Below are 22,791 nucleotides of genomic sequence, written 5' to 3'. Positions count from 1 at the left end.
AATACACAGCGTACTGGTGAATCCCAACGCCCACCAGAAGCACTTGGAAAGAGGTTTTTTTTCCAAGGGGAAACCACCTGAAAGAGTTAAAAGGGTGAGATGAGCAGCTTGAGGCCAGCCTGCCCCCCGGCCCCGAGGGAGGGAGCGGTCTCCTGGGGCAGTAAACAACTCCATCATCCCCCTGTCCCGGTTTTACCGAAGACCTCTCGTACCCGGTAACTACTACCAAATCACCGACACCAACCCCCCCGGGGACCTACCGGGGACGGGTGGCGCCCCACCCGCCCTCCCAAGCCCCAGTGACCTCCAACCCACCCACCCTCCCGCCTCGGTACCAGCCCCAGTGCAGGCCTGGCCCAGGAGCGGTGCCCCCCCATTCCACCGGTAGCGCCTCCTCCCTCCTTAGTGGCTCCCCCCCCACCCCGCAGCCAGCCCCCCCCAGGGGTGAATGGGGCCGTTACCTCCCACCGATCCCGGGAGCGGGTCGCTGCCGACCCTTCCGCGGCCGCCTCGACTCCACCCGCGGATCAGCCTCTTTCCTTTCCCCCCCCACCCCCCCCCGCCCCACCTCGCCGCCCCTCCTCAGCCCGAAGCGGAAACGGGGCGGCAGAGGCGGAGCCCAGCAACGGAAGCGCCCGCCCCACTTCCGGGTACGGCCCCAGCAACAAAAATCAGACGAGATCACCCCACACCCGGAAGTAACTAAGGGTAGGGGGAAAGGGAAGCTACTAGTTACCCGGCAGCCAATTAATGAGCGAAGGGAGACGCGGCTTCCGGTTCCGGGGTTATAAAAGGGCGGGCGCGGGGTTGGGTGGAGCAGTCGCTAAGGTGGTGCTGCTGTGGGGCTGAGGGACTACGTGCAGGTGAGGTGTGGGGGATGGTGGGGACTGGTATCCCGGCTTGTATCAGGAATAGTGTGGCCAGCAGGAGCAGGGAAGCGATGGTACTCCTGATAGGGTACTGTTGAGGTCACACCTCGAATTCTGTGTTCAGTTTTGGGCCCTTCACTACAAGAAGGACATTTTATTGCTGGAACATGTCCAGAGAGGGATAATGAGGCTGGTGAAGGGTCTGGAGAAAAGTCTGATGAGGAGCAGCTGAGGGAACTGGGGTTGTTTAGTTTGGAGAAGAGGAGGCTGAGGGGAGACCTTACTGTTCTCTACAACTACCTGAAAGGAGGTTGTAGCAAGATGGGGTTGGTCTCTTCTCCCAAGCTACTAGCGATAGGCTGAGAGGAAATGGCTTCAATCTGCATCAGGGGAGGTTTAGATTGGATATTAGGAAAAATTTCTTTACTGAAAGAGTGGTCAGGCATTGGACCAGGCTGCCCAGGGAGGTGGTGGAGTCACCATTGCTGGATGTGTTAAAAAAAACATGTAGACGTGGCACTTGGGGTTGTGGTTTAGGAGGCATGGTGGTGTTGGGTTGATGGTTGGACTTGATTATCCTAGGTCTTTTCCAACCTTAATGATTCTAAGTGCTTTACCTTGGGGCTCTTCTTTGTTCCCTTAGGTCTGTTGCAAAGCTGTGCCTGGGGGGGGGAATACCTGCTGTCACCTCAAGTCCCTAGGGAAGGAGGGGGAAGGGCCTGTGCTTGTCTTCTCAGCGGCTGCATATACATATATGTGTGTGTTTTTAGGCAATAAATAGATATCATGTCTCTCTAGTGTCCCCTATCTTCTGAGGGCTCTGTGGGGCAAACTTTCAAGGCTCCCCTCCCATGTTAGATTCCTCAGCACTGCTGTTAGGGCTCCCTAGTGATTTAATCTTTTCAGACCTATAATGTATGGGGGTGAGTGCTAGGGCTCCTTGATGTTCCTCCTCTGTCCCCTCTGAGGAGGGATTCTGTGACACCTCTCTCTTCCTCCTCACCTCAGGCCCTGTCAGCATGGCAGATGAGGAGATTGCTGCCCTCGTGGTGGATAATGGCTCTGGCATGTGCAAGGCAGGCTTTGCAGGGGATGATGCCCCCCGCGCTGTGTTTCCCTCCATTGTGGGGCGTCCCCGGCATCAGGGTGTCATGGTGGGCATGGGGCAGAAGGACAGCTATGTGGGGGATGAGGCCCAGAGCAAGAGGGGCATCCTCACCCTGAAGTACCCCATTGAGCACGGCATTGTCACCAATTGGGATGACATGGAAAAGATCTGGCACCATACCTTCTACAATGAGCTGCGTGTCGCCCCAGAGGAACACCCTGTCCTGCTCACTGAGGCCCCCCTGAACCCCAAGGCCAACCGGGAGAAGATGACCCAGATCATGTTTGAGACCTTCAACACCCCAGCGATGTATGTAGCCATCCAGGCTGTGTTGTCCCTCTATGCCTCCGGCCGCACCACTGGCATCGTCATGGACTCTGGGGATGGCGTCACCCACACCGTGCCCATCTATGAAGGCTACGCGCTGCCCCACGCCATCCTGCGTCTGGACTTGGCTGGCCGCGACCTGACTGACTACCTCATGAAGATCCTCACGGAGCGGGGCTACAGCTTCACCACCACGGCCGAGAGGGAGATTGTGCGGGACATCAAGGAGAAGCTCTGCTATGTTGCTCTGGACTTTGAGCAGGAGATGGCCACAGCTGCCTCATCCTCCTCCCTGGAGAAGAGTTATGAGCTGCCTGATGGGCAAGTGATCACCATTGGGAATGAACGATTCCGATGCCCTGAGGCCATATTCCAACCCTCCTTCCTGGGCATGGAGTCTTGCGGCATCCATGAGACCACCTTCAACTCCATCATGAAATGCGATGTGGACATCCGGAAGGACTTGTATGCCAACACCGTCCTGTCTGGGGGTACCACCATGTACCCTGGCATTGCTGACAGGATGCAGAAGGAAATCACGGCCCTGGCACCCAGCACCATGAAGATCAAGATTATTGCCCCACCGGAGCGCAAGTACTCTGTCTGGATTGGCGGCTCCATCCTGGCATCTCTCTCCACCTTCCAGCAGATGTGGATCAGCAAGCAAGAGTACGATGAGTCTGGCCCCTCCATCGTCCATCGCAAGTGCTTCTAGAGGGACTGCTGGCAGTCACCCGAGGGCCTTCCTTGCCAGGAGGTGTGTGGGGGCAACCTCCTCCTTCTGCATTAGACTAGAATTGTTCGACTGTTACTTATTCTTGTTTTATGAGGTCCTGAGTAGCGAGATGTGCATTTTAATGGCCAGTTAGGCTGTAGTTCTTCTGTGGCTGGATAGCTGCTGCTCCTCCTCCTCCTCCTTGTGTCTCTCCCAGGCCTTGGAGGCAGGAAGAGGGTTGTTCACTTTTCCTGTGTAACACTGATACGATGACACTAAAGTTAGAATTGTCACCTTTAGGGTTGTCACACTCCTTTGTAGGAAAACAAATAAACTAATTGGGTGCAAAAACTAAAGTTTTGTTTTCTTTCAGGGTGAGCTCTCCTTGCTAAGAAGAATTATTGTGCAATACATGGTTTTGGACCCAAACCCAGACTGTCAGCTACAGGATTAAAAATTGGAAAACACAGTTCGGGGCAAATGCTATACAAATGCTATGTAATGGCACCTTTTAAAGCTGCCTTGTGCTTTGCAGACCATTTTAAGAGCAGTTGGGGAGGGAAAACTTGACTGATATGTGGCTCCTGCAGCCTATCTGTACTTTCATAGTAACTTGGCTTTTTTTAGAACACAAACAGCTCTTCTCAGAAAAAGTTGGTTCCTTGGCAGAGGTTTTGGTGACTGGAGGAGTAGCAGCCTCTCCATTTTTAGGAGAGGGTGAGGAGATGAAGCAGCAGATAACACAGCCTGCCCAGTGGTGGGAAGCCTGGCCCTCCTGTTTGGAGTTTTTAGAATCACAATGTCCTGAGTTGGAAGGGACCCACAGGGATCATCGAGTCCACCTCCTGACTCTGCACAGGTCAACCCCAAAATTCACACCATATCTCTGAGTGTGTTGTCCAAGTGCTGCCTGAATATCATCTGGCTTGGTGCTTTGGCTGCCTCCCTGGGGAGCCTGTTCCAGTGCTCCACCACCCTCTGGGCGAAGAGCCTTCTCCTAAACCTCCCCTGGCACATCTTCCTGCTGTTCCTTTGGGTCCTGTCATGGGTCACCAGAGAGGAAAGATCAGCGCCTGCCCCTCTTCCTCCCCTTGTGAGGAAGCTGCAGACTGCAATGAGGTCTCCCCTCAGCCTCCTCTTCTCCAGGCTGAACAAACCAAGTGACTTTAGCTGCTCCTTGTATGGCTTCCCCTCTAAACTCTTCAACTTGATCCCTCCCCTTGGAGCTGCTCTCCAGCCTTGTTCCTCAGTCTGTACAGCCAGGGTTCCTGTGCCCCGAGTGCAAACCAGGTACTTGCCTTTGGGTTGGTGATCGCCCAGCTCTCTGGTTTGTCTAGGTAAGGTTGCCTTCTGTAGGAGTTCATTGTCATAAGGAAGGCTGGGGAGGATGACAACCACTTAATTAACAGCCATTAATTGAAAGGCAGTTGAAGCATGGGTGGTTCTTGACGGGAGAGGGGAAGAGGTGCGTGTTTGATCATGTCCCCAGGGGCTACTGGCCTCAGGGGACAACCACCCCCCGCGAAACCCCTCCTTTTCTCCCTCAATCCGTTCACGGCCGGTGCTGCGGGAGCCCTGCGCAGCGGCAACGATCGACCCCTCGGGGTTGCCCGTCCCGGGCTTCGCCGCCGCCCCTCTCGCTTTCATAGCCTCAGCCGGCTGCCTATTGGTTCCTCGCGCACCGTCATCGCAGACCCAACCAATCGGCAGCTTCCCCATCCTGGAGTCGCCCAGCGTTAAGGACTCAATTTCACAGAGTACACCGGCAACCCCCGGCATTTCCTCTTCCGGTGCGCCTCGGGGACGCGGTAGAGCGGAGCTGAGGGGCTGCTGGGCCTAGGCGTCGCCTAGGGGTTGCTGGGCTTGGGGCTACGCGGCGAGAGGGGGGCTGGCTCTGCTAGGACGCCTTCCCCCGCATCCCCCCCCTCTGTTCTGCTGCCTCTGTGCCGGGAAACGGGGCTTTCGGGGGCTGGATAGTGGCCTGAGGGGGTGTGTGCCTGCCGGGAGAGCCGGGCTGGGCCTTGCTCTTGGCTCCTCTTCTTCCTCGGCTGAGCGTTGGTGCTGACAGGGGTCTTTCTGCCTTCCCTGTAACCTCAGATATGGCTTAAGGCTGAGGTAGGAACCTAAAAGCATGTGTTGGTCAGGTCTTCTGTTAGTTCCCTGCGTGCTTCGCAGCAAAGTTTTGCCGCGTGGATTTATCAGGTTTTATTGTCTGGCGGGAGGAGAGCCTTACTTTGATTTGTTTTCCTCCTTTTCCAGAGCGCTGTGGGTCTTAGGTTGGCTTTTGTTCAGTGAGAAGGCCAAAATGTCCCTGCCGGAGTGGCACATCGCGGTGAAGCTGGCGGATCAGCCACTGGCTCCCAAATCCATCTTATATTTGCCGGAGACAGAGCTGGGAGAATGCCCGCTCGGTGCGTGCAGCATCTCGTACCTCAAGCAGCTCATCACCGGCAAACTGCAGGAGTCTGTCCCAGACCCTGAGCTCATCGGTAGGTGCCTCCGTGAGTCCTGTCAAAGTCTGGCCGCTTGGGGCCACCCTCTTCCTCTCCTCCAGGAGTGTGGGAGGCAGACATCCTGCTGTTAGTGATTTGAGGCTGGCGGGGAGGTTTGGCACAACCAGACAGCGTGGCATGGGGGCTCAGAGCTTGCTCCAGAGACTTTGCTATGCTGCAGCAGTCTCAGTACCCTGTGATCTTGATAGGTTGTTCTGTGTTTGACTGGGATCACAGTGCTCCTGCAGCATTGGTGCCCTTGTTAAGAAGCCTTTTGACTTGCTGACACCAATGTGTCCTTGTGAGATCTCTTATGAGAACTGTGAGAGAGCTTGGCCCTTCTAAAGGAGGCGGCAAAGTCATGTTCCGTGAATCTCAGCTCCAGGATTTCCTCCCTGAATCTTGGCACCATCACTTGCCTGTGTTACAGAGTCCCTCTGCTGCTGACCAGATGAAGAAGCTATATGTGTGGAGCGATAACCCCTGGCAGTCCTCTCTTAGAATTGTAGAATCACAGAATGGTTTGGGTTGGAAAGGACCTTTAAGGACCTTTAGAGACCATCTAGTCCAACCACCCTTCAGTGAGCAGGGACATCTTCAACAAGATCAGGTTGCTCAGAGCCCTGTCCAGCCTGGCCTTGAATGTCTCTAGGGATGGAGCATCTACCACCTCTGGGCAACCTGTTCCAGTGTTTCACCACCCTCATTGTAAAAAAATTTCTTCCTTGTATCCAGTCCAAACCTACCCTCCTTTAGTTTAAAACCATTACCCCTTGTCCTGTCAAAACAAGCCTTGCTAAAGAGGTTGCCCCCATCCTTCCTATGGTCCCCCTTTAAGTACTGGAAGGCCGCAATAAGGTCTCCCCGCAGCCTTCTCTTCTCCAGGCTGAACAACCCCAACTCTCTCAGCCTGGCCTCACAGGAGAGGTGCTGCAGCCCTTGAATCATTTCTGTGGCCCTCCTCTGGACCCGCTCCAACAGGTCCATGTCATCCTTGTGCTGAGGGCTCCAGAGCTGGATGCAGCACTCTAGGTGGGGTCTCACCAGAGCAGAGCAGAGGGGCAGGATCACCTCCCTCGACCTGCTGGCCACGCTTCTTTTGATGCAGCCCAGGACACTGTTCGCCTTCTGGGCTGCAAGAACACATTGTTGGCTCATGTCCAGCTTTTCACCCACCAGTGCCCCCAAATCCTTCTTGGCAGGGCTGCTCTCAATCCCTCCATCCCCAGCCTGTAATGATATGGGGTGTGCCCCACCCAGGTGCAGAAGACCCTAGGCTCTTTCTGAATGTGCCACAGATGTTTATCTTTAGGTGTTTCTCTGTCCTAGATCTGATCTACTGTGGCCGCAAGCTGAGGGATGACCAGACGCTTGATTTTTATGGCATCCAGTCTGGCTCCACTGTTCATGTCCTGCGCAAGTCCTGGCCTGAGCCTGATCAGAAACCAGGTGAGGAGGAGATGGTGTGGGTTACCGCTTAGGTCTCCTTGGGATGTGTTTGGTGTGAGTCCCTTGTTACTGAGGAACAGCTTCTTGTGATTTGTTTCTGGGAGGCAGATGTGGGGTTTGCAGGAGGAATTGATTGATGTGTTTGGGAGCTCTCCGCATCTAACAGCAGCAAATGGGTGTTATGTTTTCTTGCTGCTGCTGCTGAGTTAAGGAATGAGCTATGTAATGTGGAGGGTGAATATCCCTTCCTTAATTGGCTATCATCAATTTTAGGGTGTTGCCAGAGAATTGGGAGCAAAGCTACTGGTTACTCAGCGCAAGGGACGAGCAGGCTTGTGTGTATTCCTAGTCTGCCTGACTATAGAAGATGGGTTAGTTTAGAGTTGTTACTTTAATGCAGCCCCTTTTGTATGTGTAGGAGGATATATCTATATGTTTTCATGTGTCTGGAAGCTGAGACTGCAGTTCCCTGTTACGCTGTGGTAAAGGTACTGAGACGTTCACAGTCATTAGTCTGCACCTGTCCTCTCTTGGTCAGTCAAATCCAGGGGAATTGAATGCCCACTGCTTTTGCAGTGCGAAAGTTCCCATGGCATGTGAAATGGCTAATAAAGCTGACAGAGGGAGAACCATGTTTTGCTCTGTTGTTTTTCCTCCCTCAGAGCCTGTGGATAAGGTGGCAGCCGTACGGGAGTTCCGGGTCCTTCACACTGCCCTGCACAGCAGTTCTGCCTACAGAGATGCAGTGAGTGGGGCTTCATACTTTGCTGTCTGGGCATCTTTTGTCTCTCCCATCTCTGTGAATAGAGTCCTTGAGTGGAGCCTTGTCGTGCAACGCTGCTGATCTGCTCTGATTTCTCTTGTACAGGTCTTCAAAATGCTGGGGAACAAGGAATCACTGGACCAGATCATTGTAGCTACTCCTGGCCTCAGCAGCGACCCTGTTGCTTTGGGTGAGTCTGGATGTGATCCAGGGGATCTAAGGAAAGTCAAATAAAGATAGCCAGTGTTTAATTCCTGACGTGGGGAAGGGAGAGTTTCCCTTCTCTGGAGGAAGTGTCTTTTCTGGCTCCTTTGCAGAGCATAAGAGTAAGTGCCTGCTCAGGTGTCAGAGTTGGGCTCTGTTGGTAACATTTGGAGATGGACACTGGCTTCAAAAGGATTAACAAATATGGAGCCCAAAGGAGAGCAGCAGGGGTGGATGTTTTTTCCCTGCTACAAAAGCATTTCCCTGTTACAAAAGCGTTTGCTGCATCTAGCATGCTTGTTCTGACCCAGGATGTTACTAGCTTTTTTGGCAAATTGCTATGAGGCAGGTGGAACATGGGATGCAGTCACAACCTCTCACAGCAAGCAGCCAGCTGGGGTGAGCTGGGTGCCAGATTTGATCCTGCCCTTAAGGTGGATGGTTGCACAGCCTGTGGGGTCTGCTGGGAAGGCCCTATCGCTCCGGTGTGTGGCAGTGATTGTCTCTCCAGGAAGATGTAAAAGGCTTCAGAGAGAACAATAATGGAGTGTTTATGGTGTCTGCTAGTGACTCAGTTCCTGAAAAACAATTCTTTTGGGTTTTCCCATGGCTCCTGTTTGACTGGCTCCTTTTTCTTGTATCCTGTCTTTTACTCATCATGTTTCCTGGTCCCTCCCAGGAGTCTTACAGGACAAGGATCTCTTTTCAGTGTTTGCAGACCCCAGCATGCTGGACACGTAAGTTCACGTACGCCGGTGCAGTGACTAAGGAGTGCCTTTGCAGTCTTGTATAAACTGCTCCTCTCTGGGTGGGGGAGAGAGTTCTGCTACTGCCTCCTATTACAGATATACAAGGCCAGAGGTTCAGGATAGACCTCTTCTTCCTCAGCAGCAGAAAGGAGGGAGCTGAGGCTTTGCTAGGCATCTGCCTCCACTGTTGGATTAAACCAAAGGATTTTTAGTGTGAGACAGGGACATCGTTGCCTCCAGATCGTGGGTTTGAATCTGGATATGGTTGCTTCCATGAGAGCGTATGGGAGATGTGTACAATGGGAGGGTCAACATGGGATCAAGAATGAGCCTTAGCTTCTTGGGCTGTGTGGAGCAAGGTGGGGAGGTGTCTGTTGCTGGACAGCCAAAGGCAGTATCTGAGGTGGTGTTGGTGCAGCCAGTGGGGATGGCTCAGCCGTTCTTGACATAAGTTCTTTGCTGGTATTGGGCTGCTGATTTCTTAGTTCTCCTGGGTAGGTGATTCCATTCTCTCTCCAGGCTAATCCCAGCCCACCCTGCGCTTGTGAATGCCATTGTCCTTGTTCTGCACTCAGTGGCTGGCAGCACCCCGCTTCCGGCCCCAGAGATGTCCTCCCGGGGCATGTCCTCTGGCTCGTACCGAGACATGCCAGGTATGTTCAGCCACACGGATGAGTGGGGAACCTGCAGAGATGATGTGCTGCAGGATTTGCAGACAAATCTGTGCTGTGCTGCCACAGTCATCCTCAGGCTGGAAGGAAGAGAGGTCTGGGTTCCTGAGCTAGGAATGTGCACTGGCTTTGATAGCCTTTGTGCTGCATGAGACTCATCTGGTCCTTTTTAGCCTCAGGGCCGCTTCCAACCAAGTGTGTATAGTGACTTGGTAGCAAAGCGCTGTGGCCTCTGTTTGGTGCAAATGATGGACCTGACCTGTCTTCCACTGACGTGCTGCACATGAACTGGTTGGTGCTGAGGCCTCTGTCCCAACCCAGTGTGTTAGCTGGGGCTGAGTCTGGCTGCGTGGCCAAGGACTCCATAGGATTCTCATCTAGTGCCTAATTCCTGCCAGCACGCAGTTTTCTGCATCTGTTGATTCTCTTTTCTGTTGCAGGTGGCTTTCTGTTTGAAGGTTTCTCTGATGATGAAGATGACTTTCACCAGGTAAGTGGCCAGGTTGGGTGGAACAGCTGTTTTGGACTTGCGATATGGGTTTAACTTGTAGCTCTTAAAGACTCTAAAAGTTTTTCTCTTCTTGTCTCACGAACAGTGTGAGCTGCTCTGGCTCCTAGGAGTATTGTGGAGACAAACATACTGATTGTGGCATGCTTGTGTGCTGTTCACGTTAGGATTTTCTTGAGTACTGAGGTAGGGTCACAACAGAAGAATGCAGAAGCACAACTCGCAACAGCACTTGTCCTCAGAGTAAACACCTTCATGGTCAAATTGATGCAGAGCCAGAGTTCTCCACGGATAAGCATGGCTGAGAAGCATGCGAGTGTTGGTCCCTGCCCTTCTTGTGTAATGTAGGGAGGTTTTCCTCTCCAAAGGACAAAGAATTTTTAAAGAGAAATGACATGTTTAGGCAAAAAAAAAAAAGTGCCTGTCAATGATTGTTTTGTTATGGGCTAATAACACTTTGTTTTTAAGCCAATGGATGATATATTAAAAGTTACTCCCAGTTTCCGCAGCTTTGTAAATGCTGAGTTTGTGGAAAAAAGAGTATCCGATTCTGTCATGTTTATTTGTTAAAAGTTCTGCACTTGAGTTTCAAGTAGGAAAGGGATCCCCAGGGATGAGCATAAGCCAGATTCATCTGAGACACGGACACCAACATCAGATGTGTGTTTTGTTTTGGTTTTTTTTCCCCCTCCATGCAGAGTACAAGATCTACACCATCCAGCAGCACTTCTGGTTCTCGCCCAGCTTCCCTTGGCTACGCTGGGGCTGCTGGACCCCGACCAATCACCCAGAGTGAGCTGGCAACTGCTCTGGCACTGGCAAGCACCCCAGAGAGCAGCTCTCACACGCCCACCCCTGGCACCCAGGTACAATAGTAGCACAGCAGCTAAGGAGACCCTCCTGGGCCATAAAACCAGTCCTTGACTGAATGCAAGCCCTACTCAGGTCTGGAAGTTCTCGCTGGTTTATTTTCTTATGGCTGGGGTCTCTTCCATAAAGGCTTGAGAAGGCTTGACAGTAGGGGTGCAGCAGGCGTTGCCTAGTGCTGGCATTGGTTCCTGTGACAAATGTTCTCCTGATCCATATACAACTTCCTTCCTCCTAGGGCCACTCTTCTGGGACCTCCCCAATGTCTTCCAGTGTCCAGTCAGGAACACCCATCACCAACGACCTCTTCAGCCAGGCCTTACAGCATGCCCTGCAGGCCTCAGGGCAGCCCAGCCGGCAGGTCAGTGTTGCAGCCTCTTCCTTCAGGGGCCCGTGAAAGCCCCATATTGCATTGAGTGTTGCAGGGTGGAGGTGGTTCTTCCAGCCGTCTCCCATGGCAGGATGTTAAGCTGAAAGGGGCCTCACTGGAGAAGCAGTGCTTGCAGGAGGCATGATAGACTGATTCAAAAGTACTGGGTGGAAGCAGGAGGAGTGGGCTGGCGGATTTGGGGTGTTTGCAGCAAGACTTTGAGCTTTCAGGATGTGTTTGCACACTTAGCATTGTACCTGTGAGCTAGCAAGAGGGGGAGAATCCAGTGTGGAAGAGCAAGCTGTGGGGAAGGATGTTTGGTTTCTGCTTGGACTCTCACACCTACCCTTAGCTTCTTTTGTTTCGTGTCTGTAGAGCCAGTGGCAACCACAGCTTCAGCAGCTGCGAGACATGGGCATACACGACGATGAGCTAAGTCTCCGGGCCCTGCAAGCCACTGGAGGGGACATTCAGGCTGCCCTGGAGCTCATCTTTGCTGGTGGGGCTCCCTAGCTCTTTGGGCAGGAGAGGCTGGACTGGTGAGTTACACTGAGGCAGCTGTGACCTTCCTCGGTCTGGGACTTGGCCCTGAAACTCTTTTCTGCACTGGGGTTCCTCTCTCCAGCATGGAGCAGTTGGGGTGGCTGCTCCTTTCCTTGCAGGTGGGCAGTGTTGTTCTGCTTGAGAGCACTGACCACGCTGAGGGGGCAGCTCCTCCAGCTCCAGATACCTCTTTCCAGCCTCCTCGTTTGACCACCAGAGATGAGACCTCAGAACTTTGTCCAGCACGGAAAAAGAGGTGGCTGTGTGTTAGAGAGATGTGGCACCTACGGTTCAGCAGTCTTAGATATGTCAACACATTCTCCTGCCTTTTCTTTCATTCCTGCCCACCTGACATGCCTTAGTCTAGCTTGTTTTGCTGTTGTCCCTCTGTGTTTGACTGTATTAAATTGACTGTATTCACTTGCCTCTTGTTTTGGGTTGTGATCTGTCATGGGTTGTGTTCCAGATCTGCGAGGCAGTGTGCTCATTGCGTGAAAGAAACTGGAGAAACTGCTTTGCCTGTTGTAGGACTGTTATTTCAGCAGAGGGCACTCCTCTTACTGAGTAAAGCTGTATCTGTTAGGAGAACAGTGTTTGGGGTGCAGCTGATCTGCATAGCCATCCTGCCCTAATACAAAAGAACTATTTGTGCTACAGATATTTTCCAAGAAGATACTGCAGCATCTCCTTCTTAGCAGAAACCTATTTGATCTCAGTTGTGTTGGGTGAGGCTGGTAGAGTCCTGCAGGCTGACAAGAACAAGGGTACAGGTGCAGGAGTTCGTGGCCACCACAAGGTAACAGTAAAAAAGAAAAAGATAAGCAGAAGGGATGAGGCAGTTGCCAGAGAGTGTGAGGTTTTGCCAGATGACTTGGGAGAAATGCCTTGTCTCTAATGCAGGTTAGTCTGGCTGCAGCCGATGTTTTCCAGAGTGTCTTCTGATCCTGGGTTTAGGTGCCTAAGACCTGATCCGCAAAGACAAAGGCATTTGCCTGTAATTACAGTCAGTGGGAGCTGAGAGAAGCCAGAACCAGAGCTGGGCTTGGCTTCGCTCTGATTGCACCATTGAGATTAAGAAGGCATGAAAATGGGAGCTGGTTTGCCTGAAATGCCACCCTGCATTAGTAGCGAAACTAAAAGCAGAAAATGCTTTCCTACCTTCAGGCTGCCTGTGTTCCCTGCTAATTCCTCTCCAAGCACTAGGATCACTTGCTGATACAATCTCTGCTGTCACCCAGCCAGTGCTGGATTGTTCTCTCCAGGGTAGTCCATTGACTGGTAGGCTTTAATCCTGTCTAGAGGATTAAGTCTCAGGAAGGAGAGACTGTTTTTATTTTTCAATATGTAGGAGATAAGATGTGATGGATATAACCAGCTTTCCTGACTTGATACACCCTTCCAGGTTACTGCCCTCATGACCTGCATTAGAAACCCAGTCTAGATGATGGCCGTGATTTTATGTGTATGAGACTGATTAATTTGTTCCTGTCCCTGATGCCTTCACTCTTTGCTTCGCTGGGGGAGTGGGTAACATATGCACAGCATCCTCCCTCCCTTTCCCACTGTGGAGACAAGCCCTGCTGTCACCCCTCGATCCTCCCGGGCTGAGGATTAGCTGTATCGCAGATGCTGCTGCCGAAAGCTGGAAAGCATTTGCAGGCTCTCACAGACCTGCTCAGGGCTAGCAGGATGTGCTTTGGGACCAGGGCGACTAGTTTGCTTTGCTGTACCATGTCAATACTCACCTTAGGCCAGCTTGGGGTTCTTGGTGTCCCCAAATGGTATTTCTTTTCTGTCCTGACCTTGCTCTTATGATTTGAACATTTTGTTGACCCGCATTTTGTATCAAGTAGTTTCTTCTATTAAATGGCTTTTTCTACTTCTTCCTATGTCCCCAGATAATTGAGAGTTGCTTGGATATTTTGTAGGGAAAGAACTTTTTTCCAGTTTCCTTCACAAATTGTGTTACTTGGCTTGGAGTACTGCATCAGACACTTTCTCTGTCTGAACTGGCTATAGCAGAGAACTTGGCACTGATGTTGTTCACGACGCGACTGATGCGTGCGCTTCGCTTCCCTCATCTCGCCTGCCTTTGGCTGCCTAGAATAGATGTGCTCAGCAACCAGGCAAATTTAGAGATGCAGGGTTGGGAAGAGAGGCTCTGCCTGGCACTTGCAGGGCTGGTGATGGAAGAGGAGAAGGAAGGGAAACTTTGATGCAGGAGCTCTTGTAGGAGAGTGGAAGCTCAGAGTTCCTCAGAACTGGCTCTGCAGCAGCGAGGTGAGCACTGTCTTCCTGCCTGTTCTAATGGCCGAGCACCTCCTGCCTCCCAGCTTTGAGATGAAGTGATGCTGGCAGCCACCTCTGCGTGCAGAGAAAGATCAGCCAGTGCAGCCTCTGCCAAGGGGGAGAAACCATCCGGGGGAGGCTGCAGGAGGCACACACTTGTTTGGAGAGGCCCTTCACCTGGGCGTAGCAGCCTAAATGTGGCTTACGGGGATGTAGTGTGAGGTCTCTTGTCCAAGCAGTTGTCCTGACTTCTGCAGTCATTGGAGGAGCCTGTATCCCAAGACAGATATCAAACAAAGCTAGAATGACTCTGGGAGATGCTGATATCCATTGCTTGCTGAGAAAGCAGCCAAATCCAGGCACTAACATGTCAGTGGCTGAACACAATAGGTTCAGCTCTTTGGGAGCAAGTTGCAATGTGTTATCTCCCACCTGCCTGTTCCCTGTGGTCTACCCTTAGTGACGCTGCCCTGACACCTTCCCCTCCTACTTGCTACTTCCGTGCGTCATTCTTTTTGGGTCTCAGTTTATCTGTATCCTGCCTGCATGCCCAACCTCCACCACTCTCTGTTTGCCAGCCAAGCATCTGTGGCCTGACCACCTCACTGGCACTGCTATGGGAGCAGGCTGGAAGGTGCTTGGCTGACCCTTTGGAAGAGGTGGAGGTCAGACCATAGTTCCCCAACGTAAGCGCTTTTGTTAGGGACTTTCTGGTTCTGACATCAAAGAGAAATTTTTGGTTCTGTTCCTCCTTTGCCTGTAGCGGATCTGACAAGGGAAGCAGTAATGGTGTTTTCAGTCGTAATGGTAGCAGCTGTTTGTACTCCTGTGTTTTCGGTAATCTTGTATTTGTTCTGGTGCTTGTCTGTCAATGCTGGTGCATGGTGGACACCTGCAGGGGTTGGTGGCTTGGCTAGGATCTAGGCTCCTCACTTTACTTGCCCTGCTTTTCTACTTCGGTCATTTCGATGGCTTTTTCACCATTTTTGCCTTGTCTCTTTTTACCTAAGACATTCCTGAGCTGACTGTCTCCATGAGGAGCAAAGCGGTGTTGGAGGGGGAAGCAATTTTCCAACAAAAGGGTGAAATGGAGACAGAGCAGAATGTCCCAGGCTTCACATCCCTGATGGCTTTTGTAGTACCTCATCCTGTGTGATTGCCCCCCTCTGTCTTCCCCTGCTTTCACAATGATGCTGGAGCCTTCCCATGTGTGAAGTGAACGTGACTGGCAAGATCTATCCCCGGAGCATCATTGATGTTTGAGGTATTAATTGTTTTTGTGCAGACACAGTCTCTCTTGTGTGGGCACGCTTAGGTGGTTTGTTGGATCAGATCATAAATGGCCAAAAATTCAAGCTCTTCAGCCTTGATTTCTGACCTCAAATCACTAGTTGTTGGAGAGATTTCCCCTCATCCTCCCACATGTCTCCAGTATTTCAGAATAAATATTTCTTCCTTGCCTCCCCCAGCCAAACAGAGGCTCTGAGTGTCCCCTCCTTGCAGGACCCTGACACAGGAACCAATTCCCCATCTGGGCAAGGCAGCAGAGCACCTTAAACTAGTGTTGCTGTTTTGCCCAGATCCATCCACAGACAGATGTGCAGGAGCCAGAGGACTAACCATCGCAGTGCCCCTTCTCTTCATGGAGGTCTGTACTGAGTTGGGGGAACATCGTTCTCTCCTCCCCAGCACAGTGTGAGGCTACACATCTTGGCTCCCCAGCTCCTGTCTAGCACATTAGTTTGGAAGATTGGTGAAGGTGACTTTCTCCAATGGTCCAGGATGCAGTGGTTTAGCGTCTCCCTTTGGATTTGCTAGAGCAGGATTAAGCTTGGGCAGTCTGGTAGGATACATCCATGTTGTGAACAGCAGCAGGGAACTTGTCTGGCAGAGCCTTTGCCCGTCGCCTTGCTTTCTTTGCAAAGGACTCAGTGGTTTCCTGGCTGCTTTTAGCTTTGTCCATGTGGGGAACGCCAAAGTATCAGGAAACACATAATAATTTTTAATTTTTCTTCTTAACTTAGCTTTGTGCTGGTTCAGTGAGCTGAACGGTCTCACTGTGGGGGTCAGGCTAGTGCCGGGACAGTAGGACCTGGTGGGGTTTCTATGGCCATAATGAAATCTTGGTGTTACTCTTTCTCAGGCAAACTTTTGATGGAGGAGGAAAGAGTTTTACTGGTGCTGTGACAACTGATCAGGAATAAAGTGAGATCCCAAAGATCAGGGCAGATGATACAGCACAGCTTCCCAGCAGTCTGTGTCCTGTGGGACTCAGTCCCTTTCCTAGCCTGAATCAGCATTATTTTTTTTTTAAGAAATTACTAAAGGGGAATTCAGTGACTTTAGTCATCAAAGCATTTAAGAAACTGTGCTTTGCACAGCTAAGAGCCTGTGTGATGATAACTGGAGAGCAGCACAAAAAACCAGTGCGGTTTTAAGGCAACTGACTTTATTTCAACTTGTTGAAAGCAGAAATTTACTGAAAATGTCACACCATGGAAGTATTTCTATTTTCTAAGATTTTCTTCTATATTTATAGTATTCTAATATTTATACATCACAGTGATATGAATAGTCCTTTGATTTATAGTAGTGCATGTAGTTCTAGTTTTGCCTTACAAGGATGCTTGAGTTTAAGAGTATGATCAGCAAAAGGAAAGTTCAGAGGGAAGAAGATAAACATCCCTTGATGTAACCTTTGAAGTCAAGACAATGGCTAAGCCAGTAGCTTTGAACATGAAGTTTCCTGGCTCTAGTCCCCTTGAACTGAGCTTGGAAACTTTGAACAAAACAAAACAAAAAAATCCCTAAGCGCTCTTAAGGTGAGATCGGGGATTTCAGGGAGCATTTCTGACTACAGTCTCTCTAGCTGATTTCTGGGTGTTCCAGGCTGCCAGCATGCAGAATGGTTCTTCCAAAATCACTTTGACACTTTATTTCAGTGGTAGGGTAAAAAAAACCAAACAAAACCAAAAAACCTTGCTGATTTAAGAGTATGGTGCACTTGTTCAGCAGTGTGTGTTACTTTAGGTGTTGAGTTTGAGGGAGAAGCTGGAGAGCTGTGGAGTTCCACTCCAGGGGTGACAAAAACATCAAACGGGTTACATAGTATCAGAGCCAGAGTCCCCTGTCTTCCTGCAGTGGCCAATAACAGATGCTGCAGAAAAACCTAAGAAGAGAAAGACCTATCTCCAGTAGATTTTTCCAGCATCCAGTGATCTGAGGCTTAGGGACTTTTAGAGTTAGAAATAGGGTGTTAATAATTAACAGCCCCCATGGGACTTTTTTCTCTGAACACAGATAAACTTTTAGCCTCTGTGCCACCATGCAGCAAGGAGTCCTGCAGATTAGGCACAGATTCAAAGTCCGTGACCCACAAGGGTGTTCAGCAGCTGGAAGGAGATGAGGTGCAGCCATGGAACTGTGGCACAGGTAACTTCTGGGATGTCACACACTAAAGGAATGGTGGTGGTCCCAGTAAAGCTCTAAGGTTTAATTTTTGGGTGCCTGGGACTGCTGTGACCGCTGAAGCAGCAAGAGGTGACAGGGATAGCTAGAGGAGTTCGACAGTCAAGCAGAAAATTGTCACTTAATCTCACTAAAGCAGTAAGGGTTGCTAATGACAGCAGAGCTCTGTAATCCCCCAGCAAAGCTCAGCATGCTGCCCTGACATCCCGCAGAGCAGACTCCAAACTGTTTATCTTTTGTGTTAATTGGATAGTTTGTGTATGGCCCCGGCCCTGTTCCAAGGAAGCCATCCTGTTTCCAGAGGATTCCTTTTCGAGGTGTAACTCCCTGGCATTAAATGCCTTGGCCCCAAAGGCTTCTCATGTACGCATAATTGAATCATCCTGTGAATCCTGCCAGCTGCTCTCTGGTCAAACAAGTTCATACCCATTTATTCTTCCTCCACCTCATTTTTTTTATTCTTTTTTTCCTGCCCTCCCAAAAGCCTGTGACCTGGTTGCTTATGGCTTCCTGCAATCGCTTTCACAAATGAGCCATATGGGAGCTATCTGGATGTGTAATAACCAGGAAGCAGGTGACAGGCATGAGAGCAGTACAAGGAAGGGCAGATAAGAGGTGGGAAGAAAGAGAAGCTCTTCCCTGCCCTGCCCAGGCCAGTGTCCCTTTCAAGAGTTTTGACAGGTCACAGGTTAAAATAGGTGAAATGGGTCCAGCACATGGTGAGATCCTGAGCTGTTCCCACTCTCCTGCTGGAAGAGATGGCGGATTTCCCATGTCTGATGGAAAGCGAAACCAGTGCATCTGTGGTGTGGAGCCTTCCTGTCACCAGGCAGGCTCTGAATTTATAGCCAAGGACAGCACTGAACTGCAGACATCTACCGTCTGCGCCATTTGGCTAGCAGGGGCCAAGATAGGAAGGAGGAGCAGGAGACACTCCACTTCTTAGATGTCTCTCCCTTCCTGGAGAGACAGATATCACTGCTGGAAGTAGCTGAACCCTACAAGGTCAACTTAATGTCTTTAAAATAGTTCGCTTTCCTGAGCAGCCTCTATGTTATCTTATGTGCCTGGCCAGCTTGTAAGAGATTCTGTTGGCATCTTTCCCAGTAGCAGTTTGAAGTGGTTTCTTGGGGACTAGGGAACTTGCTTTGATTCCCCAAAGAAAAATGTGGACTTAAATTCCAACCCATATTATTGCAGGGGATGGGAGAGGAGATTGTGGAGAGTGAACCTTAACTTGTGTGTTACCAAGAGGAACTTGTGTGTTTAATGGAGCTGAAAAAGGAGATGTATAAACTTGTGTATGGGATGGTGAGTGCTGGACTCTTCTTAGGACTGTTCAGAGCAGCTGGCAGAGGTGAGAATCAGTACTGCTGAGGAGGCTGCCTAGCCCACTGCTGCAATGTAGCCATTCCTGTAGGAGAGCATGGTAGCTGCTCTGCAGCATGTGGCAATGCTGCCCTGAAATCCAGGCTCTGCCAGGGAGCAGAGAAGCACAGTGGTCAAGAAAATAAACACCAAGAGTTTCAGGTAAGCAAAACACTCTGGCCTGCTGGGCCCTCATAGGAAGGCAGAGCTGACATGCTGTGCAGCATGAATATATATCAATGTGCAGCTCTCATGGTGGGAGTGTGGCAGAACAATCTCAACAAAGCAACTTGTTTCTGTCCTGTTGGTTTTAACTTTCTTTTAATTGGGAAGAGGTTCTGCCTTGGGTCTTATTTACTCTGCCTAAAGCCTTTGACATCCCTGAGGGGGTGTGCATGCTTTTGCCAGTCTGTCTCTCCAATGTGCATCTGTTTCACCTCCTTTCCTGCTCTGTCAGGGAGTTTTCACTGAATCAATATTGGCAGTGCTGCAATGGAAAAGGTGAGGTGCAGTTTGGAGTCATCTAGATGAGCTGAGTTTGTTCGTGGCTAGTCCTAGGGCAGGACCTCTGCATGCTACTGGGATCAATGAATAGTGTCATGAAACTCTGGTCTGAGAGGTCCTGCCTGGGGTGAGTCTCAGGGGTTTCCTCAGCAGCAGAGGGGAAAGCACAGACGAAGGGGTGTCCCAGCTAGGGGTTTTGTGCTGCTTTCCAAGGAGTTAAGTGTGAGACAGCTCTAGCTCAGGTTTCCTTTGGCAAGTCAAAGGGGTTGATCTACTAGAAAAAGATGTCCTGGGGCACATGGTTCCTTCTGTCCTTCCCTAATTCATTTTTAAAGCCCTGGGAGTGGCAGTTAGCACATGGGGGCTTCTGACCCCTTTAGTGATGCTTCCTGGGGCAGTAGATTTACGATGTTATCCTTCAGTGTGATGGCAGAACTGAGAGGGGAGGTATACCAACTGATAGGAGGGTTATCCTGTGATAGCCCTTAGGAGGGAATTGTTGAGGCTGCGGTAGTGGTCTGTGAGGAATGTGAGTTGGAGGGGAGGATTTGTGTTGAAAGCAAAATGCAGCAGCTTGCTGATAAACGGTCCACTTTGTTTCCTTCCCACCTCACTTTGTCATCTGAGGATTGAAAGTTTGGTCAGTCAGTGCTAAAATAGTGAGTGGAATTTTGTTTTTTTCATCTCAAAGTCCATGCCTTTAAGTCTACTTCCTCTCAAAGGCAAAATGCAAGGGGTTAGAAATTGAAGCTCTGGTCTTCCAAAGCTCTACAGTGGCCATTTACACTTGTGTCCCAGCCTCATGGGACATCAGTCCATCCTGCAGCAGGGGCACAGGCAGGGTTTAACAGAGGATTTCCCATGCTCTGTGTCAAAACAAATCATGCAATCTCCCAATCTCATCTTGGGAGGGACTGTGGAAACGCACACATGTAGCATTACGGACCTGGTGAACATCCTTAGCCCTTTGTGCCGTGTTCAGAAGGGTCCCTCTTTGTACAGTTCTGAAGTTGCTGTCGCCGGTAACAGCCAGAGATCGAGATGTGCTTGTCAGGTTTTTGGAGGAGATGGCACAACAGAGAAAAGATGTTGCCTGGCTTTTGCAGGGATAAGAATGTTTGTGGTGTTGATATTTTTTTCCCATGGAAGATTTGTCTCTGTTTCTCTTCAAACCCGTCACACCTACAGCTGTTTCCCAGGGTCACGTTCCTGGCCTGGGGTTAGCAGAAGGTAATTGAAATGTTCTTACGAATCATGTCCTAATATACCTGCTCCTCTCTAATAAAAAGATGCCAACTAAAACAGGGGGTTTCATAACAGTTAGACTGCCTGGGCCACCAACATTCAAGCAGTCTGTCTCCTCTGCAATGATGAATAAAACTGTTCCTCCTAAGGAAAATCTGTGCTTTATGATTTTTACAAGATAGTTGGGGGAAGCTGTCTTCTGATCCATCTTGGAACTGAGTAGCATGATCTGGAAAAAACAGCATATAATTTGCACTGTGGAAGTTTTGATACTTGAGTGAAGCAGACAGAAACCTATGCAGGAGGGGGCTGAGTGGGGAGTTCATGCCTGGAATCTGATCACTTGTGTTCCTTGCCTAGTAGTGGAGGACGTGGCATGTGGCTGAGCAGGTTCTGAGCAAACAACCTCTTGCAGAAGTGCTTGCCTGCTTTGAGATGGGGGTGTGTGTAGTTAATAGCCAGCAGGTTTCTGGCTGTATTCAGGGCACCCTTCTGTGTTCAGCACCCCCTGTAAACTGATACAGGTTGGAGCAACCTTGAAATCAGCTCAGCACTCCTCTGAAGCGTACAAGCTGGGCTGCTCCTTGATCAAACGTGTGCAGCATTGCACTGTCCTGCCTTGTATCTCTCTGTGGGACGGCCCTGCCTGTGGGGATCTCAAGGTGGGTTATTTTTCCAATGCCTTGCACAGTGTGTCACACCACTACCTTGACCCTCCAGATCTTACCCATGTGTTGAAGTCACTTTCCCAGTGTTGGCCTCTGCAATCATCTGATGTTTCTGCATCTGTGGGAGTCAGGCCCACCCTGGCTGATCAGTCACGTTGCTGCCCTGAAGGAGCTTGTGGGGAGAAGACAGGGTGCTAAGGGAGCTGTAGCTTCCGGAGGGAGCAAAGACATTTGTGTGAAAGCTCAGTTTTAATGAAGACCACTCATTTGAAGAGTTGTAACCAGTGTTTTGGGTGGGATGCTCTTGTATACTTGAGTGTTCCACCACTGTCGCTTTTTTTCTCCTCTGCTGCGGCTTCCTTTGCTGGTGAGCTGCATGCAGAGGTCTCGCATAGCTTTGTATTTAATAGATACACACCAAGATGTCTGCTGAGTCTCTTGCTTAGCAAAAGGTGCTACAGCATCATTCTGAATCCAGGACCACAGTACAGTCATGTTCATGGGGTAGCTCAGCTCCTGCTCTAGGAGATGGAGTGGTAGGTATTGTGTGTTGAACTTGTATTGTGTGTTGTATGAAGTGTATCGTGTTGAAAGAGCCCAGAGCTGAATGCTTACAAAGTCTTGGGGGTGTTTGAAGCTGAATTTTATACACAGGAGCATTGTATTTAGCTGTAGGTAGAAAAAAATCCTAAAATCTAACCATGCAGAGTACCCAGCTGTGTGTGTTAGGGGCAAAGGAGAGGGAAAAGCAAAAGATTTACTGTTCTAATAAGGCAGAAACTCTCCTTGTTCATCTCTGATCAGAACCCTTCTGTGTTTCCAGCTGGCACCTTTGTCAAGAGTGGGAGATGAAAGTCAGTTTCCCAGCCCGCCAGCTGCGTCCTGTGGTAAAAGGCAAAGCAGATAATAATGTATGCAAGTCTCATAGTGTAGCCCAAATTTGGGATGGATGCAAAATGCTAAGTCCCCTGTCTATTAAGGAACCAGCATGGGTAGGATAGCTTAGGCTGTTGATTTGCAAACGATGTTTCCTTTTCACTCCTGGCTGTGTGAAAAAGCCTTAACAAATTTGATGTTTTTCAGCAAGCCTTCTCTGCCAGAAAACAAGCGATAACAGGGTTTAGCACCTCTGGGGCAGGTAGAGAAATACATCTGCCTCTGGGGGTGGGGTGGAACGGGCAGTTGTTTCGAGGTGAGCAGCAATACAAAATGGTTCAGTGCTGGGAATAACCATGTCCAAAAGTGAAAAACCAAAGATGAACTGGGTGTTATCATGCTGTAATTACCCAAGCAGATATTTGGTTAAAGAGAAAGATGTTTAGAGTTGGTGGGAAATTCCTGTGGGTCATTAAAATTTCACCATTAGCTGGCTCATTAATTTTTTGCTTCCTTCAAAATGCCCCCTTGCCCTGCCACTGTTCATCTCCTTCAGGAGCAGAGTGGTCCTGGGTCTAGCTTCAATACCAGCTCTAAAGAGTGCAGCTGTGTCTCATCCTGGTGAGTTCCCCGTGGGGCTCTCCTATTCTGGTCACATCTGACCTTGCTTTCTTTGCACGTAATGCCCTGCTCTTCTCATTAACAAACCTCACAGCACTTCACAAAGGCCGTCCGCCC

General features: G+C 50.3%; 4 protein-coding genes across 15 annotated transcripts in view; 3 read left to right on the top strand and 1 right to left on the bottom strand.

Annotated features, from left to right (window-relative positions):
- ARID3B (AT-rich interaction domain 3B) overlaps positions 1-576 on the bottom strand; it is a 36,794-nt gene extending 36,218 nt beyond the window's left edge. For 2 of the 3 annotated variants that reach the window (XM_075099855.1, XM_075099859.1), the window contains exon 1: positions 462-576. The gene's annotated coding sequence lies outside the window, so the exon portion shown is untranslated. The remainder of the gene's footprint in view (positions 1-461) is intronic. The other variant, XM_075099857.1, reaches the window with a different exon arrangement.
- A 77-nt stretch (positions 577-653) lies between these two features.
- On the top strand, positions 654-3,375 carry LOC142060158 (actin, cytoplasmic type 5). Of its 2 annotated transcripts, none has more exons than XM_075099869.1 (2): positions 654-708; positions 1,878-3,375. In XM_075099869.1, exon 2 carries the CDS (start codon positions 1,889-1,891, stop codon positions 3,017-3,019), a length of 1,131 nt encoding a protein of 376 aa, XP_074955970.1. In that variant the 5' UTR covers positions 654-708; positions 1,878-1,888; the 3' UTR covers positions 3,020-3,375. The 2 variants fall into 2 exon arrangements, with proteins under 2 accessions (XP_074955970.1, XP_074955971.1); XM_075099870.1 differs by lacking the exon at positions 654-708 and adding an exon at positions 824-863.
- Positions 3,376-4,471: 1,096 nt separating this feature from the next.
- The window catches only part of UBL7 (ubiquitin like 7), a 34,652-nt gene continuing 16,332 nt past the window's right edge, over positions 4,472-22,791 (top strand). Inside the window, exons 1-12 of one of the 8 annotated variants that reach the window (XM_075099866.1) lie at positions 4,669-4,809; positions 5,279-5,508; positions 6,841-6,960; positions 7,623-7,705; positions 7,829-7,913; positions 8,607-8,664; positions 9,196-9,329; positions 9,788-9,837; positions 10,554-10,721; positions 10,961-11,083; positions 11,468-11,631; positions 11,833-12,060. In XM_075099866.1, coding sequence (XP_074955967.1) covers positions 5,325-5,508; positions 6,841-6,960; positions 7,623-7,705; positions 7,829-7,913; positions 8,607-8,664; positions 9,196-9,329; positions 9,788-9,837; positions 10,554-10,721; positions 10,961-11,083; positions 11,468-11,605 — 1,143 coding nt within the window. In that variant the 5' untranslated portion in view covers positions 4,669-4,809; positions 5,279-5,324 and the 3' untranslated portion in view covers positions 11,606-11,631; positions 11,833-12,060. Of the gene's footprint in view, positions 5,135-5,278; positions 5,509-6,840; positions 6,961-7,622; positions 7,706-7,828; positions 7,914-8,606; positions 8,665-9,195; positions 9,330-9,787; positions 9,838-10,553; positions 10,722-10,960; positions 11,084-11,467; positions 12,061-22,791 lie in introns of those variants that run through there. The other 7 variants (XM_075099864.1, XM_075099865.1, XM_075099863.1 and 4 more) reach the window with 7 other exon arrangements.
- The window catches only part of SEMA7A (semaphorin 7A (JohnMiltonHagen blood group)), a 33,266-nt gene continuing 27,659 nt past the window's right edge, over positions 17,185-22,791 (top strand). For both annotated transcript variants that reach the window (XM_075099851.1, XM_075099850.1), the window contains exon 1: positions 17,185-17,356. In XM_075099851.1, coding sequence (XP_074955952.1) covers positions 17,200-17,356 — 157 coding nt within the window. In that variant the 5' untranslated portion in view covers positions 17,185-17,199. The remainder of the gene's footprint in view (positions 17,357-22,791) is intronic.

Source organism: Phalacrocorax aristotelis, chromosome 7 (genome assembly GCF_949628215.1).
Source record: "Phalacrocorax aristotelis chromosome 7, bGulAri2.1, whole genome shotgun sequence".
In the NCBI taxonomy this organism is placed as follows: domain Eukaryota; kingdom Metazoa; phylum Chordata; class Aves; order Suliformes; family Phalacrocoracidae; genus Phalacrocorax; species Phalacrocorax aristotelis.
The sequence above is the reverse complement of the archived record's forward strand: the minus strand, read 5'-3'. Positions and strand labels throughout refer to the sequence as shown.